The sequence below is a fragment of the Mustela nivalis genome, assembly GCF_964662115.1.
Source record: "Mustela nivalis genome assembly, chromosome: 16".
Classification (NCBI taxonomy): Eukaryota; Metazoa; Chordata; class Mammalia; order Carnivora; family Mustelidae; genus Mustela; species Mustela nivalis.
Window position 1 is genome coordinate 20,351,399 of NC_139035.1, and position 17,711 is coordinate 20,369,109.

The window sequence follows — 17,711 nt, forward strand, 5'->3', positions numbered from 1 at the left end:
TTTGATAGACCTCCTAACCGAGGACCCCCCACCTTATCATCCTCTTAGACCGACACCGAATCCTGTGGGGAAATCAGATCATCTTGGAAGAAATGACCCTTCACCATCTCCAATCGCAGGCAGAGTTAGGAGCCGACAAAGACCAGAACAGGAGGAAACCTCCAGGCTCTTACCCTTGCGTCAAGGGAGGGAACCAGGGAGCCTCCAATACTGGCCTTTCTCCGCATCTGATTTATATAACTGGAAGTCTCATAACCCTTCCTTTTCACAGGACCCCGTGGCCCTAACCGCCTTAATTGAATCCATTTTAGTTACACATCAGCCTACCTGGGACGATTGCCAGCAGCTCTTGCAGGCTCTCCTCACCACAGAGGAGAGACAAAAGGTCTTTCTAGAGGCCAGAAAGAGTGTCCTAGGAGACGACGGAAGGCCCACACAACTTCCTAATGTGATAGATGCAACTTTCCCTCTGACCCGCCCTGACTGGGACTTCAACACGGCTGCAGGTAGGACCCACCTACGTCTTTACCGCCAGTTACTCGTAGCAGGCCTCCATAATGCCGGGCGCCGCCCCACTAATTTGGCCCAGGTAAGACAGGTGACTCAAGGTAAGGAGGAATCTCCAACCGCCTTCCTAGAAAGGCTTAAGGAAGCCTACCGCAGATATACGCCTTTCGACCCAGACAGTGATGAACAGAGAGGAAATGTCTCCATGACATTCATTTGGCAGTCTGCTCCAGATATTAGAAATAAGCTACAGCGTTTGGAGAATCTACAAGATTGTTCTTTGCAAGATTTATTAAAAGAGGCAGGAAAGATTTTTAATAAAAGAGAAACTCAGGAGGAGAAAGAGGAACGACTTAGGAAGTTGCAGGAGGAAAAAGAGGAAAAGCTAAGGAAGGAAGCTGAGGAGAGGGAAGAAAAGCGAGAACGTAAACGAAACAAGGAACTTAGTAAAATCCTGGCCGCCGTAGTGCAAGGCAGTCAGAGCTTAGAGATAGGGAAGTCAGATAGGGAAGGAGACATGAGGAGGCCCCGAATAGACCGAAACCAATGCGCCTACTGTAAAGAGAGAGGACATTGGGCCAAGGAATGCCCGAAGAAATTTCACTACCCTAAGGGAAACGCTAAGCAAGTTACAAGACTTATGGCTTTAGATGAAGACTAGGGGCGTCAGGGTCAGGAGCCCCCCCCTGAACCCCGGGTAACCCTAACCGTTGGGGGGCAACCAATCACTTTCCTAGTAGATACAGGGGCTCAACACTCTGTTTTGACTAAGAACCCGGGGCCACTCAGCAACCGGATGGCCTGGGTTCAAGGAGCCACCGGAGGAAAGCAATATCGCTGGACTACGGACAGGAAAGTACACCTGGCCTCAGGTAAAGTTTCTCATTCATTTCTTCATGTTCCCGATTGCCCCTATCCACTTCTGGGTAGAGACTTATTAACCAAACTCAAAGCCCAGATCCATTTTGAACCACAGGGGGCCACCGTAACCGGCCCTAATGGGACTCCTCTACATGTCCTTACCTTACAATTGGAGGAGGAATATAGATTACATGAGAAGCCCTCTCAACCTCAGAGGGACATAGAGTCCTGGCTCACATCTTACCCGGATGCCTGGGCAGAAACAGGAGGAATGGGACTGGCTATCCAGCAGCCCCCCATTCACATACAGTTAAAGGCAACCGCCGTTCCTGTCAATGTTAAACAGTATCCCATGTCCAATGAGGCCTATCAGGGCATCAAGCCACACATACGGCGGTTACTAGACCAGGGCATTTTGGCCCCATGCCGGTCTCCTTGGAATACCCCTCTGTTGCCTGTCAAGAAACCCGGCACCAATGATTACCGGCCAGTTCAAGACCTCAGGGAGATCAATAAGAGGGTAGAAGACATCCACCCTACGGTGCCCAACCCTTACAACTTACTTAGCACCCTGCCTCCAACCCATTCCTGGTATACCGTCTTGGACCTCAAGGATGCTTTTTTCTGTTTAAGACTGAGTCCGCAGAGCCAGCCTCTCTTCGCCTTTGAATGGAGGGACCCAGACTTAGGAATATCAGGTCAGCTGACCTGGACTCGGTTACCGCAAGGGTTCAAGAACAGCCCAACGCTGTTCGATGAGGCTCTTCACCAGGACTTGGCTGACTTTCGGGTAAGGCACCCCTCCCTGATCCTGCTTCAATACGTCGATGACATCCTACTGGCGGCCACCAACGAAGAAGACTGCCGGACAGGTACTGGGGATCTCTTAACGACCCTAGGCCAATTGGGATATAGGGCATCAGCCAAGAAGGCCCAGATTTGTCAGGTTAGAGTCACCTACCTGGGCTATGAACTATATGATGGCCAACGGTGGCTAACGGCTGCAAGGAAAGAAACTATTTCTAACATTCCTGCACCTCAAAACCACAGGCAATTGCGGGAGTTCCTAGGAACAGCGGGCTTTTGCAGACTATGGATCCCGGGATTCGCAGAGATAGCGGCCCCTCTATATCCATTAACTAAACAGGATACTCCTTTTGTATGGACTGAGCAACAGCAACAGGCGTTTGAGCATATCAAACAAGCGCTTCTTAAATCTCCGGCATTAGGCCTGCCAGATATAACGAAGCCCTTTGACCTCTTTGTTGATGAAAAGCAAGGCTTCGCTAAAGGGGTCTTGACCCAGAGACTCGGGCCTTGGAGACGCCCCATCGCCTACCTCTCTAAGAAATTAGACCCCGTGGCAGCTGGCTGGCCACCGTGCCTAAAGATGATAGCAGCAATTGCAGTCCTTATCAAAGATGCCACCAAACTGACACTTGGACAGCCCTTAACCATACTAGCTCCACATACAGTGGAATCCTTAATCCGACAACCACCAGACCGCTGGCTGTCAAATGCCCGCCTGACTCATTATCAGTCCCTCCTCCTGGACACTGACAGGATCCAGTTCGGACCTGTAGTGACTCTTAACCCTGCAACCTTACTGCCCATCCCTGGAGAAGCACCGCCATTACATGACTGTCACCAGATCCTTGCTGAAACGCAAGGGACACGACCTGACCTGACTGATCAGCCCATGAAGGACGCAGATCTGACCTGGTATACTGATGGCAGTAGCTACCTACAAGATGGAAAACGACGGGCAGGGGCGGCCATCACGACCGACTCTCAGCTCGTATGGGCAAGCGCGCTACCAGAAGGTACCTCGGCACAACGGGCAGAGCTGATAGCCCTGACCCAGGCCCTCCAACTGGCAGAAGGTAAGAGTCTTAATGTCTATACAGACAGCAGGTATGCTTTTGCCACTGCCCATGTCCATGGAGAAATCTACCGGAGGAGGGGACTGCTAACCTCGGATGGCAAAGAAATCAAGAATAAAGCCGAGATATTGGCCTTATTAAAAGCCTTATTCCTTCCCAAAAGACTGAGCATAATACACTGTCCTGGCCACCAGAAAGGGGAGACCCCCGAGGCAAGGGGAAACCGCCTGGCTGACACGATGGCTAAACAGGCAGCCTTGGGGCCCCAATTGCTGACTGTCACTATACTAACCGAGACAGAAGACATAGATAATGCCATCATTTGGAATTATGAGGAAGCCGACTTGGACTATGTACAAAAACTGGGAGCTGATTACAATCCAGCCCTCAATCGATGGGAATACAAAGGGAAAGCTATAATGCCCATAAAAATGGCAAAGGAGCTAATAAATTACCTCCATCGGCTAACTCACCTGAGTGCAAGCAAAATGAAGGCCCTAATGGACAAGGCCAACTTAGAAAGCTATTTCCCCAAACAGAATTTTCTTCTCCATCAAGCAGCTGCTAATTGTAAAGTCTGTGCTCAAGTCAATCCTGGAAAGACTGTTATTGGACCAGGTGTCCGGGTACGCGGACAGCGACCCGGCACACATTGGGAAGTTGACTTTACCGAAATTAAACCTGGCATGTATGGATATAGGTATCTCTTAGTTTTTCTAGACACCTTTTCAGGATGGGCGGAAGCCTTTCCTACCAAAAAGGAGACAGCTAACATGGTTGCCAAGAAACTATTAGAAGAAATCTTCCCAAGGTATGGTATGCCTGAGGTGCTAGGGTCTGACAACGGGCCTGCCTTTGTCTCCCAGGTAAGTCAGTCGGTGGCCAAGTTACTGGGGATCGATTGGAAACTACATTGTGCTTACAGGCCCCAAAGTTCAGGGCAGGTAGAGAGAATGAATAGAACCATTAAGGAGGTTTTAACTAAATTACTGCTTGAAACTGGCTCTAAAGATTGGGTATCGCTCCTACCTCTAGCACTCTATCGGGCCAGGAACACCCCAGGACCTCATGGCCTAACTCCCTTTGAGATTCTCTATGGTGCTCCACCCCCCGCTGTCACATTCTTTGCCCCCGATATCTCTGCTCATGCCCCTTCCCCCTCTATACAGGCCCATCTGCAAGCTCTGCAGCTGGTGCAGCAGGAAATCTGGAAACCCCTGGCAGCCGCCTACAAGGAGAAACTCGACGTCCCTTTGCGGCCACATTCCTACAAAATAGGGGACACCGTCTGGGTTCGCAGACACCGGGCCACAAACCTTGAACCCCGTTGGAAGGGACCCCACACAGTGCTCCTGACGACACCCACAGCACTCAAGGTCGACGGGATTGCAGCCTGGATCCATGCCTCTCATGTGAAGGCCGCGCACCCAGAAGAACAGACCGAACCCCTACAGGACTCAGAATGGATCATCCGACGATCCTCAAATCCGCTAAAGATAAGACTCATGCGCCGCTAATCCTTCTCCTTGTTTACACTTTCCTTCCCTTTGGGGGTTCCAGTCCACATTTCCCCAAACAATTAACTTGGCAAGTCATTAATAGTGTGGGCCTAGTAGTTTGGAATATAACACACACAGCTACTCCCTATACCTGGTGGCCTAACTTGTATCCTGACGTCTGTAAGTTAGCCATGGGAGCCCCAGCCAACTGGGACATAGAAAATTACTTTAACCTACAGAAGCCCCCTTCACAACCCTCCCCCCCGGGGCGACTCGGGTTAGATCCCTGGGGAGGCTGTGGGGACTGGAGTCAGCGAAGTATGTTAAGAACACTTACCTTCTATGTATGCCCTGGGTCTCACCGACCCAGAGAATGGACCTCATGTAGTGGGGCAGCCCATTTCTATTGTCGCAATTGGGGCTGCGAAACCACTGGTGACATTTATTGGAAACCCACCTCAGACTGGGACTACATAACCGTGACGGCGAATTATTCTCACGCCAGGAGCAGTCCCAAATGGACACAGAACCCAGCCTGTAAAGAACACTGGTGTCACCCACTCAGAATAGCCTTTACCGAGTCGGGAAAAAGACAACTTAACTGGGCGAGGGGATATACTTGGGGCCTCAGATTCTATAAAGAAGGCTATGACGACGGTCTAACGTTCACCATAAAACTTTTTATAGAAAATCCCCAAACTTACCCCATAGGGCCAAATTTTGTTCTGCCAGACCAAAAACCCTCTAAACCCCGGCGCCCTCCAGCTCCGCCAGGTCCCGCCCGACAACTTCCCATACGCCCCCATTCAACTCCCGCCTCGAAGCATGGAATGGGAACTTCTAAAGGGACTTCCACACCCTCCTCTTCCCCCGCTGTTAGCCCAAGCCAAAAACCTCTAAAATTAGAGACTCCGCTTGTCGGAACTGGGGACCGGCTTTTTAACTTAATTTTAGGAACATATACGGCCCTCAATTATTCTAATCCTGAATTTACTGAAGACTGTTGGCTCTGTCTGGTTTCAAGCCCCCCCTACTATGAGGGGATAGCCATTGTCGCTAATTATACCAACCATACAGTTCCCCCGATCGCTTGCAACTCCCAGGAACATAGACTCACCCTTTCTGAAGTATCTGGCCAGGGACTATGTTTAGGCCCCGTGCCCGCTTCCCATCAGGCTCTATGTAACACCACCATCCGGAATACCCCTCCTGGTGATTATTATCTAACAGCTCCCAACGGGACATATTGGGCTTGTAGCACCGGCTTGACCCCTTGTGTTGCGGCCCGAACTTTAGATGCCGCTGCAGACTATTGCATATTAGTTCAACTTTGGCCCAAGGTAACTTACCATAGGTCGGGATTTGTCTTTGACTTCTTCGAGCAAAAGCAAAGGTCTCGATACCGGAGGGAGCCCATAACTCTGACTATAGCCCTGCTATTGGGCATCGGGGGAATAACAGCAGGTATTGGGACAGGAGCTTCCGCTTTAGTCCAAGGAAATCAGCTCATGCAGTTACAAGTTGCTATGAACGCTGACCTTGAGGCCATAGAGAAATCAATCTCAGCCCTAGAAAAATCCTTGACTTCCTTGTCGGAAGTTGTACTACAGAACAGGAGAGGGCTAGACCTCTTATTTTTAAAAGAAGGAGGATTATGTGCAGCTTTAAAAGAAGAGTGCTGTTTTTATGCCGACCATACCGGGGTGGTCAGAGAAACAATGGACAAGCTAAGAGAAAGATTAGCCCAAAGAAAAAGAGATTCTGAATCCCAACAAGGCTGGTTTGAAGGTTGGTTCAACCGTTCACCTTGGCTCACAACCTTATTATCCACCCTCATGGGGCCCCTTATCATCTTATTACTAATTCTGTCAGTTGGCCCTTGCATTATAAATAGGCTTGTCCAATTCACTAAAGACCGCTTGTCCGTAATTCAGGCAATGGTACTAACACAACAATATCAACTTTTAAAACGATCAGAGTCCCGGACAAGCTTAGAGCAGGAACAAGACGAATGGATATAAGATTCTATCCATGATAAAGAAAAAGGGGGGAATGAAAGACCCCTCCCCCAAGAAAAAGCCCCCTCCCCTAGAAGATAGATAGGATAACTAACCGCTTGTTTGCTTTTCTGTGAACCGCTGGCTTTTAGGCGTAGATTAGGTTATTAATTGCGTGATTAATCGCTCTCTTGCCCTTCTGTAACTGCTTGGCTTGTAGAAATAATGGAGACGCCATGATGGCATTCCTCCCTTCCCCCTTCTTGTTCCCCTCTCCCGCCTCTCCCTTCGCGCGCAGGCCCTCATAACCAATCAGCTTGTTCCCCCTTCGCGCCGCTCTCTTCGCGCGCGCGCGGGTCCCCAAAGCCAATCAGCAAACTCCACATATGCCTTTTTCAAAAGTTCAAACTGTCCACCAATCAGTTGCGCCCCACCCAAAACTTGTTTGTACCTTCCTATAAAAGACCCCGCTTCACTCCGGTCGGGGTGCTCGGTTAGCTGAGGCTGCCGAACACCCGCCGGTACCTGCGCGACAATAAACCTCTTGCTGATTGCATCCAGTGGCAGTGTTGGATTCTTGGGTAAGGGGATCCGCGGGTCTTTCAGTTCTTAAAGGAGCAAGAGAGAATGTGAGTAGGTGGAAGGGAGGACTGGCTGTCGGAGATGTGCACTCCTCTCCAAAGAAGGCAGGAGGTGTAAGACAGCAAGATTGGGAGAAAGGAGGCTGGTGCTGGAGAACACAGCAAATCAGGCACAGCCAATCTCCTTGGAATGAGATGTTTCATCCTTGTGACAACAGCAATCGCCACTGAAGGATTTTAATAAAAAATTATGCTTACAGATGATTTATCTGTTACATGCAGAAGGAGGTGGCAGTGATTGGAAGAAATAACATCAACTAAAAGCCTCTGGGAATGTTTTTTATATGAGTCCTAGAGCAGGTTGGTAACAGCAAACTTGAAATAAAATACAGAAGAGACACTGGCAATTAAAGAGGTACCTGTACGAAGAGGGTGAGTCAGAGAGCCTAACAGTCACTGAATTTCACAAAGGTTTTATATCCCCAACGAGCACATTGCCTGAAGGTTCAGTAGTAAAATCACAGATCCCTGTAGTGAGTGAGCAAGTCAGCACTTACCTAACATAAAAGCACCAACCCATTTTCCTTAAATGTTTACAGGTTTTATATACACACATCTTTAAGCTGCACCAACATACGTGTTCTGTGCTTTTTCACACATGAGTGTATTTGTAACTACCGAAGGATGGAGGATGGAGAGATTTACAGAGCCTTTACCTGGCCCCAGGCCCTTGGACAACTGCTGGGAATGGGGATCCATAGAAAAAAAGACAATTTGCCTTTGAAGGGCTTGCAAATGACAGCCTTCCTACGAAGCCAGCCACAGCTTAATGACGGCCTCCAGGCTGCTCACTCCCCCCCTGGGTCTCCCCTCCAGAGGGTCCTCCCGTCTCCAGCCCTGGGATGCGTCTGTCTATGAGACTTCCTCCCTTGGATGTTCATGGACTTCTCCAACTCAATGTCTACGACACTGACCCCGTTGTCTTGGCACCTGCTCCTCAACACGCAAGGCTCCCAGCTCAGGCAATGGCAACAGCCGGGAATCCTCCCGCTGCCTCACTCTCCACACTACCTCACCTGGAGTTCTGTTCATTCCCCTTCCTGGACATCTCTTATCCAGCCACCTCTCACCATCGCCATTATCCACTCTCTGGTGCAGGCCCCCACCGCGTGGTGCCTGCCATGCTTCCCAAGTGGCCTCCTGACATCCCAGCATGAGACTCTCCCATCCCTGCCCACCGAGCCGCCAGTGTGACTTTTCTAAAACAAATACAGGACTGAGTCACTTATCTGCTTAAAACCTTTTAATAGTTTCCTGTCGCTGTTAGAATAAAGTGCAAATCCCTTCCTATCCATTGCAAAGCCCTTTAGAGCCTGGATCCTGCCCATCTCTCCATCCCCACTTGGCCCCTCTCTCCTCTCTGAGCACCTGCCACACAAAACTCTGTCAGTTTCCCTAATGGTCTAAAGCTCTGACTCTCTTCCTGGCCCCCACATATCCTACTTTTCCTTCCAGAAACCCTTTCTCCCCATCCTGCAAATTCCTATGCCAAGGAACGATTACCCTGAGCTGAAAAGACAGACTCCTGTCGATAACGATCAAGATTCCATGTTCCCTATGTACAACTCTCTGTATTTGTTAAGAGTTTTAACTATCCTATCCCTGTAACTACAATGACCAGATTTTGCAAACTAAAATTCTAAAGAACAAGAATGAATTTTGGACAACAGGACTATCTTGAAATACCTTGGCATTATATAACTCCCATTTTACAGCACTGGACATTTAGAACCCTGGCCTTCCCTCACTGGGGACAAGGGATTGCTGTGTGATTCCAAAAGAACAGAGGACAGCAGTTGCTGCCGGCACATACCGTGTAATGGGCTTGACATTCAGTCCAGTGTTTTGGAGTAAGATGTTCTGCTAAAGAATAATTGTGGAATATTTTTATGCCTGCCCAAAGAAGAGGTGCCAAAAATAAAACAAAGCCAACACACACACACACCTTTATGGACCCTAGGAGTGTAAGTCATCTTTGAGGTGCCCAGAACCAGCTCCCTCTCTTGAAGAAAGAAGGAGCAAAGAGCCCTCTACTTGCCTTAACCTGCCCTAGGACATAGTCTTATAATCCAAGACCAGAGTGCAATCAGGGCCTTTGTTGGGGTTAAATAGGAAACACAGGCCCCCAGTAAGGAGGCATAGAAGTGGTTCTAGATTCAGAATGAACGGACCTGCCTACCTGTACCTGTACCAATTTGAACCCAGAAGTTCTGGGCAAGTGGGCCGGGTTATGGCGAGATTTGAGCACAAAGAGAGGTCTCCTAGGAACCTCCAGTGACAGACATCCTTGGTGGAACTTACCACAAAAGCAAGGAAATGATCTTCCCTCAAAGATTCCTTGGGGGCCCTCATGTTAAGTAAAATATGCCAGAGAAAGACGAATACTGTATGATCTCACTTACATTTGGAATTTGAAAACAAAACAAAACCAAAAAAAAACCCCAAAACCTAAAAACCTCCAAGTCACAGAAACAGGGATCAGATTGGTGACTGCCAGAAGCAAGAGGTGGGGAGCGGGGATGTAGGATGAAGGTCAAAGGTATAAGCTTCCAGTCATAAAATAAATAAATTCTGGGACGTCATGTACAACATGGTCACTATAGTTAACAATACTGTATTGCATATTTGCAAGTCACTAAGAGAATCAATCTTGAAGGTTCTCATCACGAGAAAAAAAATACCGTATTTCTGCCAGGTGATGGATAGTAACTAAACTTATTGTGGTGACCACTGTATTCTATATATACATACATCAAATTAGCATGTGACACAGCTTCAACTGATACAACTACATCTAAATAAACCTGAATAGACAAGAAGAGCCCCAAGGCCTTGCAAGCAGACACGATCCGCAGCGACCTGGCATCAGCTGCTGGAATATGCTGGTTCTCAACAGACGTGTAATGTGGCTTGAGGGCCAGTTAATCCGCAACAGTGGGCTGACCGTAATTTCACATCAGGTTCTAGACTCTTCTGGTAATTATGGAAAAAAATAATCATGGCTCGCTTATGGGTTTACTCAAGATCATACAATGAATACCGAGTAGAGGTAGAAACAACAGAAGTGAGACAGTGACGACTAGGAGTTGGGGGCAGATGGGGGGGTAGTGCATTGTGCAGTCAAAAACACAGAAAGAGGGGCACCTGAGTGGCTCAGTGGGTTAAAGCCTCTGCCTTCAGCTCAGGTCATGATCCCAGGGTTCTGGGATTGAGCCCCGCATCAGGCTCTCTGCTCAGTGGGGAGCCTAATTCCCTTCCTCTCTCTCTCTGCCTGCCTTTCTGCCTACTTGTGATCTCTGTCTGTCAAATAAATAAATAAAATCTTTAAAACACACACACACACACACACACACACTCAGAAAGACAGGCAGGAAGGGAAGGACTAAGGCAGTCAAGGACTGTTCCTTACAATGTTTTGATGGTCTCTGGCTCTGCCTAGAGCTACTGGAAGTTATGCCATATCCCATCAAGTCGGCATAAAGCCACGGTGAGGAAAAGTGGCTTCTGGACAGAGGAATGTGACGGAAAATAAAGGCAACATGACCAGACCTCATTATCTTGGTGCTTTTGATAACACTGGGGAGCAGAGTAAGATTTTGAATGGACTGAAATCTTCCATAAATGGAATCTGAATGCAGGCTACGTAACATCCAGAAATTACTCAGGGAATTTCCTATTATGTACATGGAAGGGGGAATGAAGCAAGTCCCATCTGGCTAGGCAGAGAACATTCTCCGCTTCGGGAAACTTCATGGTTCTTGTGTTTAGTGCCAACAGCATGTTCATACTAGACCCAGGCCCTGCACACAGAAGTGTAAGTGTATTGAAAAGTGAGCTAGACGGAACAGACAATGCTGGACAATTCTTTGTCTCTGGAACATCCAAACCACAAGGCAAGATATTAATAAGGGTATCGTTTTTAAAAGTTTCTGACGAGTTATGAGCCAACAGTATGACCCACGTTACTCAGAGCTGCTACAGCATAGAGTGACGGTATATTTTCCGATTCGCTTCCTATCAGTACACAGGCTAAAATCAAGAACGGACCAACACACATCATTCAGTGACTCCTGCTCTTTGGGACTGACAACCTCAGGGAAACCTCAGAACTTTAAAGATACAATGACATTAGCCTTATGGGGGAAAAAAAGGCACTGGTAGGGAAGGTGACTCATCTCACATGTCATCTGATCCAAGAGGTCTCCTCTGACAAATCTAAAGTACTGAACTCCATTCTTTTTTTTTTTTTTAGATTTTTATTTATTTGACAGAGATCACAGCAGGCAGAGAGAGAGGAAGGGAAGCAGGCTCCCCGCTGAGCAGAGAGCCTGATACAGGACTCGATCTCAGGACCCTGAGGTCATGACCTGAGCCGAAGGCAGAGGCTTTAACCCACTGGGCCACCTAGGTGCCCCTGAACTCCATTCTTCACCACATAGTCGCTTTGAGTTACCCCGAGACAGTTTACATTTGAGAACTATCAAGTTACCTTGTATTGTCCCTCATGCCTATTTGAATACAAACCCAGAGACAGGGATTTTGCCTGGTTCATTCCTCTGTTCTAACACCTACCAAGGCTGGCAAGGAGTAAGCCTTCAGTGATATCTAACGACTGCCTTTCCCAGCTGCCAAAGAACAAAGAGCTTAATCATCTGTAACTGAAAACTTTGTGGATTCCAGAAAAACCGGCATTCCCAACAATGCATCAAAACATCCCATATTGGGGCGCCTGGGGGGCTCAGTTGGTTAAGCCACTGCCTTCAATTCAGGTCACAATCCCGAAGTCCCGAGATCGAGTCCCACATCAGGCTCCCAGCTCTGCCAGGAGTCTGCTTCTCCTTCTGAACTTCTCCCCTCGCATGATCTCTCTCTCTCACTCTCTCTCTCAAATAAATAAAATCTTTAAAAAAATAAAATAAAATTCCATATTGCAATGAAAAGTCTTTTCCGTTACAGATGTGATGGTACTTAAGTCCGTACCTAGAGGCCAAGTGAAGCAACATCACTCCAGGTGTGGCCTGGGACCAGAAAGCTCTGCATCACTTGGGCAGCTTACTAGAAAAGCAAAACTGGGGCTCTACCAGAAAGCCAGTGAATTAGATACCCCAGGGGGAGCCCCCAAAAATCAGTATTCAAGAAGTTCTCCCCGTGATTGCAGGTACCATAAAGTTTTGCACAAGTTATTTAGAAATAAAAGTGAGGAGCAAAAAACAAGACATGCTGTAAGGACTAAATTCTCCAGGGACAGCTGTCTTGCTGTCATTTCAGTAAGAAACATGAAGAAAAAGGAAGTGGATGAATTATACTCAAAATTATATGCATGAGTGTGGCTCACGTGTGCCACGGGGTAATGCCCCACATTCTGTTTCATGGAGGCTTCCCAGACCTAAGTAAGCAACCAGCACAGTGACCGGGCTCCCAGGTACAGACTCCTGCTTCACGCGACTTCCCCTCCTTCCGGGGGGGCAGCACTCTCTAGGAACTGTCCTTGAGGCGAATGACCAGGCCCCTGGGCCAAAGCAGCCCCGTGGGGGATGTGCGGCAATCGTATCTTACCATGATTCAGATGTCTGATGCAGTCACTGAGGACAGCGCTGAACTTCTTCTGGTCCGCGGCCTCGTGGAAGCAGAAGTAGCCGTGTCTGAGGAACGGCTGCCACAGGTACACCGGGAATTCCTTGGGCAAGACCATGAAGGGCTGGGCGTTGTCCTTCTCACTGGAGGCTAAGGCAATGTGGAAAACACAAAGACATTTTTTTTAAATTTTTATTTATTTATTTAACGGAGAGAGAGGAGAGTGCACATGTAGGTAGAGCTGTAGGCAGAAGCAGAACACCTTGCTGAACAGGAAGACTGATGGGGGTTTCGATCCCAGGGCCCTGAGATCATGACCTGAGCCAAAGGCAGATGCTTAACCATCTGAGCCACCCAGGCGCCCCAACACAAAGACATTCTAAAACGTGTGTCTTTTATTTAAAATACTTATTTCGGGTCCTGAAGGAAGCTCTTTGGGGCAGGCCGTGGGACAGAAAGGTGATATGAGATGTCTTCCCAAGATGGCGGGAGATGGCTATTCAGGCTCTTCTCACTCCCTCCACAGGTAACTGTCTCATTCTAGACAGTGGCCTCATCCCCTTTCTGACAGGGACAGCCAAGGCCACCAGACATCGTCTTTCTCAACTTCCTCATATCAAGGATCCGCAAACAGAGTCTGGGTGTCCCCGCTGGCCCTCTTCAGGCTCACCGGCCTGCACAGTCACTCACCTTCCAGTCCCCACAGGCTCCCCTTCCGCCAGCTGCCCTCTGCCCTGCGCTCCCTGGCTCCTCGCCGTCGCTGCCAACCCAACACTTGCTTCTTCCTGCCTCAGTCTGGTTCCTGCCCCACCAGTCCCAAAACCCCATGGCTGAGGTCACTGACGTTGTCCTAACTGCCAACCTGTGGCTTCTTCTTCATTACGTAAGCCTTTTTATGTTCCCTCATGATCTAAGACTTTTAACCTGATCTGAAGTATCTGTTGCTGCTATCTGTCCCTTCTTTCAAAAACATTCTCTCCCCTTGACTCACAGGATCACCTGTCTCCCAGCGCTTGCTGCGGCAGCACATACACTACAATTGGAACGATACAGAGAAGATTAGCACAGCCCCTGCGCAAGGATCACCTCTTCCCTGGTGTCCTTCATGCTTTTTAAAAATTGTTTCAGGGGCGCCTGAGTGGCTCAGTGAGTTAAGCCTCTGCCTTCCACTCAGGTCATGGTCCCAGGGTCCTGGGATCGAGTCCCGCATCAGGCTCTCTGCTCAGTGGGGTACCTGCTTCCCCCTCTCTCTGCCTATTTGTGATCTCTCTCTCTCTGTGTCAAATAAATAAAATCTTAAAAAAAAAAAATTGTTTCAAACTGGTCTGCTCTATTGGCTCCCTCGGCCCCTTCTCTCCATCCCCCTGTGAAGTGCTGGTGTTGGCCCTGCTCTGTCCTGGTTTCACTCCGTTTTGATGAGTCTCTGCTCTCCTTGGGCATGGTCCTCCACTCCGTGATATGGAATGTTGCTTCTGCAGGTCCTATTTCCTTTCCCTCTACCCTTTCCACCATGCCTTCTCCTTGAAGATTCTCATTCATCCTTCAAAAGTCAGTTCAAAATTAAATTTTAAAAAAATTAAAAGAAAAATTTTTTTTAAGATTTTATTTATTTATTTGACAGAGAGAGATCACAAGTAGGCAGAGAGGCAGGCAGAGAGAGAGAGAGAGAGGAGGAAGCAGGCTCCCTGCTGAGCAGAGAGCCCGATGCGGGACTCGATCCCAGGACCCTGGAGATCATAACCTGAGCTGAAGGCAGTGGCTTAACCCACTGAGCCACCCAGGCGCCCCTAAAAAAAATTTTTTTAAAGTCAGTTCAAAAGAAGCTCCTCTGGCTGCCTCTGGTGGCACCTCCCCGCGCCCCTAGAGACAGGGTTGAGTGCTCCCTACCTTGTTCTTCCTAAATATTGCACAGATTTGTTTTCATGTCTGGTACTGACACGCAGGGTGGAGGGTCCTGAGTGACAGGAGCTCCCCCACTTGTTCTCACACAGTTCCTCTCCCCAGGAAGCAGTACCAGTGCCCTGGAACTCTAAGAGGATGGACACCACACCTTATGTACCTTTGGATGCTTAACCCTTAGCAAAGCCGTGGAACCGAGGAGATGTTCAACCACAGTTTGTTGATTAAACATGCTATGTTGTCCTAGAAAATCTCAGAAGCTTTAAACGATGGATTTTTACCACTTACTCAAAATCAATTCTAAGAAACTCATATTAAACCATGCTACTATTCAGATCCCTACCTAAGTTTTATTCCCTTCCATGCATTCTGGTTATGTGATATTACTCTTGGCTAAACAACCCCCAGCTTACTAGCTCACACTCTCTACCTTATAAAATGGGCACCAACCTCAGGGAAGGGAAGGACCAAAGGGCCCTCTGAGAGGCCACTGAAAGCACCAGGCAAACCTAACAATGAATCAGAGCCACATGGGAGACTCCAGAACAGAGTCTTGCTCCTGGCAAATCAATAAATCAAGATTGGGTAAATAAAAAGTAGATTTCCTGAGGCATATACGGGGACTCTGGTTCAATGTCCTGAAATCTGAAGGGAGCAAAGTAGAATTCGCTAGAACCACAAACTTGGGCGCATCAGTACCTCACAAACTACTTGGTACATAATATAAGAATGAATCACTGTGGGCGCCTCGGTGCCTCAGTGGGTTAAAAGGCTCTGTCTTGGGCTCGGGTCATGATCCCAGGTCCTGGGATCGAGTCCCACATCAGGCTCTCTGCTCAGCAGGGAGCCTGTTTCCTCCTCTCTCTCTCTCTATCTCTATCTCTCTGCCTGCATCTCTGCCTACTTGTGATCTCTGTCAAAAAATAAATAAATTAAAACTTAAAAAAAAAAAAAGAATCACTGTACGAATGAACAAACGAATGAATCAACAATTAAATTCGGTAACACAAACTTGTAGTTGTAACACATTGTCTGATGAGGAAGCAGAAGGCAAGCTGAGGAACAAGCAAACTGCCCCCTCCCCACCGCCCCCAACTCCGGGATGGGATGTGTGTGACATTCCTCAAGCAGTCCTGGCAAGGGAAGGGAAAAACAGAGGGTTTACTGACAGAGATCACAGTCCTGCAGGACATGGTCTCCATCAGTTACCAAGATCTTAGTGATTTACATGAAAAAGCATTCTTATCAATAGCCGAACTTCCAGAGACCCATAACTCACCCTAACATCACCCTCTCTTCCATGAGTGATGGGGGAAACTGAGGCAGAAGGGAAAGTGAATAAAATTAAATTTCTTTATGACATGTAGTCCTAAAGAACTCCTCAGACAAGGGTCTGAGACAAGCAGCGCATAACATTCCTTCAGGAAGCTCCCAACTGTCTTAACGTTAATGCCTTACTACTAGAAGGATAAACAAGCCTCCCATATCCTGCTGTCTTCTTTAGCATAAGTAAGTCCTTTCAGACACCTCCCCTTGTCCTTAAGTCCCCCAACTCCCAAATATATCATCAGCCATTCCTCAAGACTCCAATGCAGCAGCTCTTTCTGCCCATGAGGCCCCCCCCGCAGGCTTTCATAAAATCGCCTTGTTACACCAAAGGCGTCTCGAGAATTCTTTCTTGGCCATTGGCTCCAGACCTCATCAACATTCCAAAACTATAGCATTATGTCTTGTCCCCTTCTTTCTTGGTTATAAAATCCCTCATTTCCAGTTGAGTAAGTGACCGTGTAAGATAAAGACTACAGGGGCGCCTGGGTGGCTCAGTGGATTAAGCCGCTACCTTCGGCTCAGGTCTTGATCTCAGGGTCCTGGGATCGAGTCCCACATCGGGCTCTCTGCTTGGCAGGGAGCCTGCTTCCCTCTCTCTCTGCCTGCCTCTCTGCCTACTTGTGATCTCTGTCTGTCAAATAAATAAAATCTTTAAAAAGAAAAAAAGATAAAGACTACATTTCCAGCTTCCACTGCAACTCGGTGGGCCCCAGCCACTAAGTTTGGGTCAATGGGACAGAAAATGAAGTGGCCATGAAACTTCTGGAAGGGCCCTTAAAGAGATCCTGCACCTCCTTCTCTTTTCTCCTGCCTGCTTTCTGGAACGAGAAAACCATCCCTGACGCTCCAATAGGCCCCTTAGAGTGTATCAGTAAGGGCCATAGCCTAGACATGCAGAGAGACAAGGCAGAAAGAGTCCCTGACATTTACGGAACTGCCATACCAGCCCTGGACGTGTAATATCCAAAATATCTTTAGCAAGAAATAAAGCCTTACGTATTTGAGTCTTTTGTTGTTTGCAGCAAACAAAACGCTAACTAATGAAGTGTCACGTAGTGAATCACTTCAGCAAAATATGAAGGCATTATTGCTACATCATCTTAGTAGAATACTGCTTAAAGAAGACATATTGATTCATAACCTCTAGTGCTTTTTCTCAAGTGAGGTTAATGCCTTCTATCTTTATTGTGTCTTTATGTTTTCCTTTTGAATTAGTATCACACAGTGAATCTTCCTGATCAACATGATTTTATAGTACAATTCCCCTCGCCCTTCCTAAGATGTCACAGTTTTGTACAAACAACTCAAAAGCAGCACTGACCCTTTAAAAGCTTCACGCCCCATAAAATTCACTCTTCTTAGCCTCTATTATCTCTCATTTAACATTTTACAACAATTTTCCAGATGCCATCAATCTGCATTTTTTCTGAGTTGAGTACCAAAGATACTACAAATGATCTACTGTAGAATATTCTATTTTTAAAATTCAGATGACCACGCCATACAATTAAAAAAAAAAAT

At 47.7% G+C, this 17,711-nt stretch overlaps 1 protein-coding gene across 1 annotated transcript in view; it reads right to left on the reverse strand.

Annotated features, from left to right (window-relative positions):
* The window catches only part of NIBAN1 (niban apoptosis regulator 1), a 139,141-nt gene that overhangs the window by 77,459 nt on the left and 43,971 nt on the right, over positions 1 to 17,711 (reverse strand). The window contains exon 5 of the mRNA XM_082702973.1: positions 12,945 to 13,112. Coding sequence (XP_082559099.1) covers positions 12,945 to 13,112 — 168 coding nt within the window. The remainder of the gene's footprint in view (positions 1 to 12,944; positions 13,113 to 17,711) is intronic.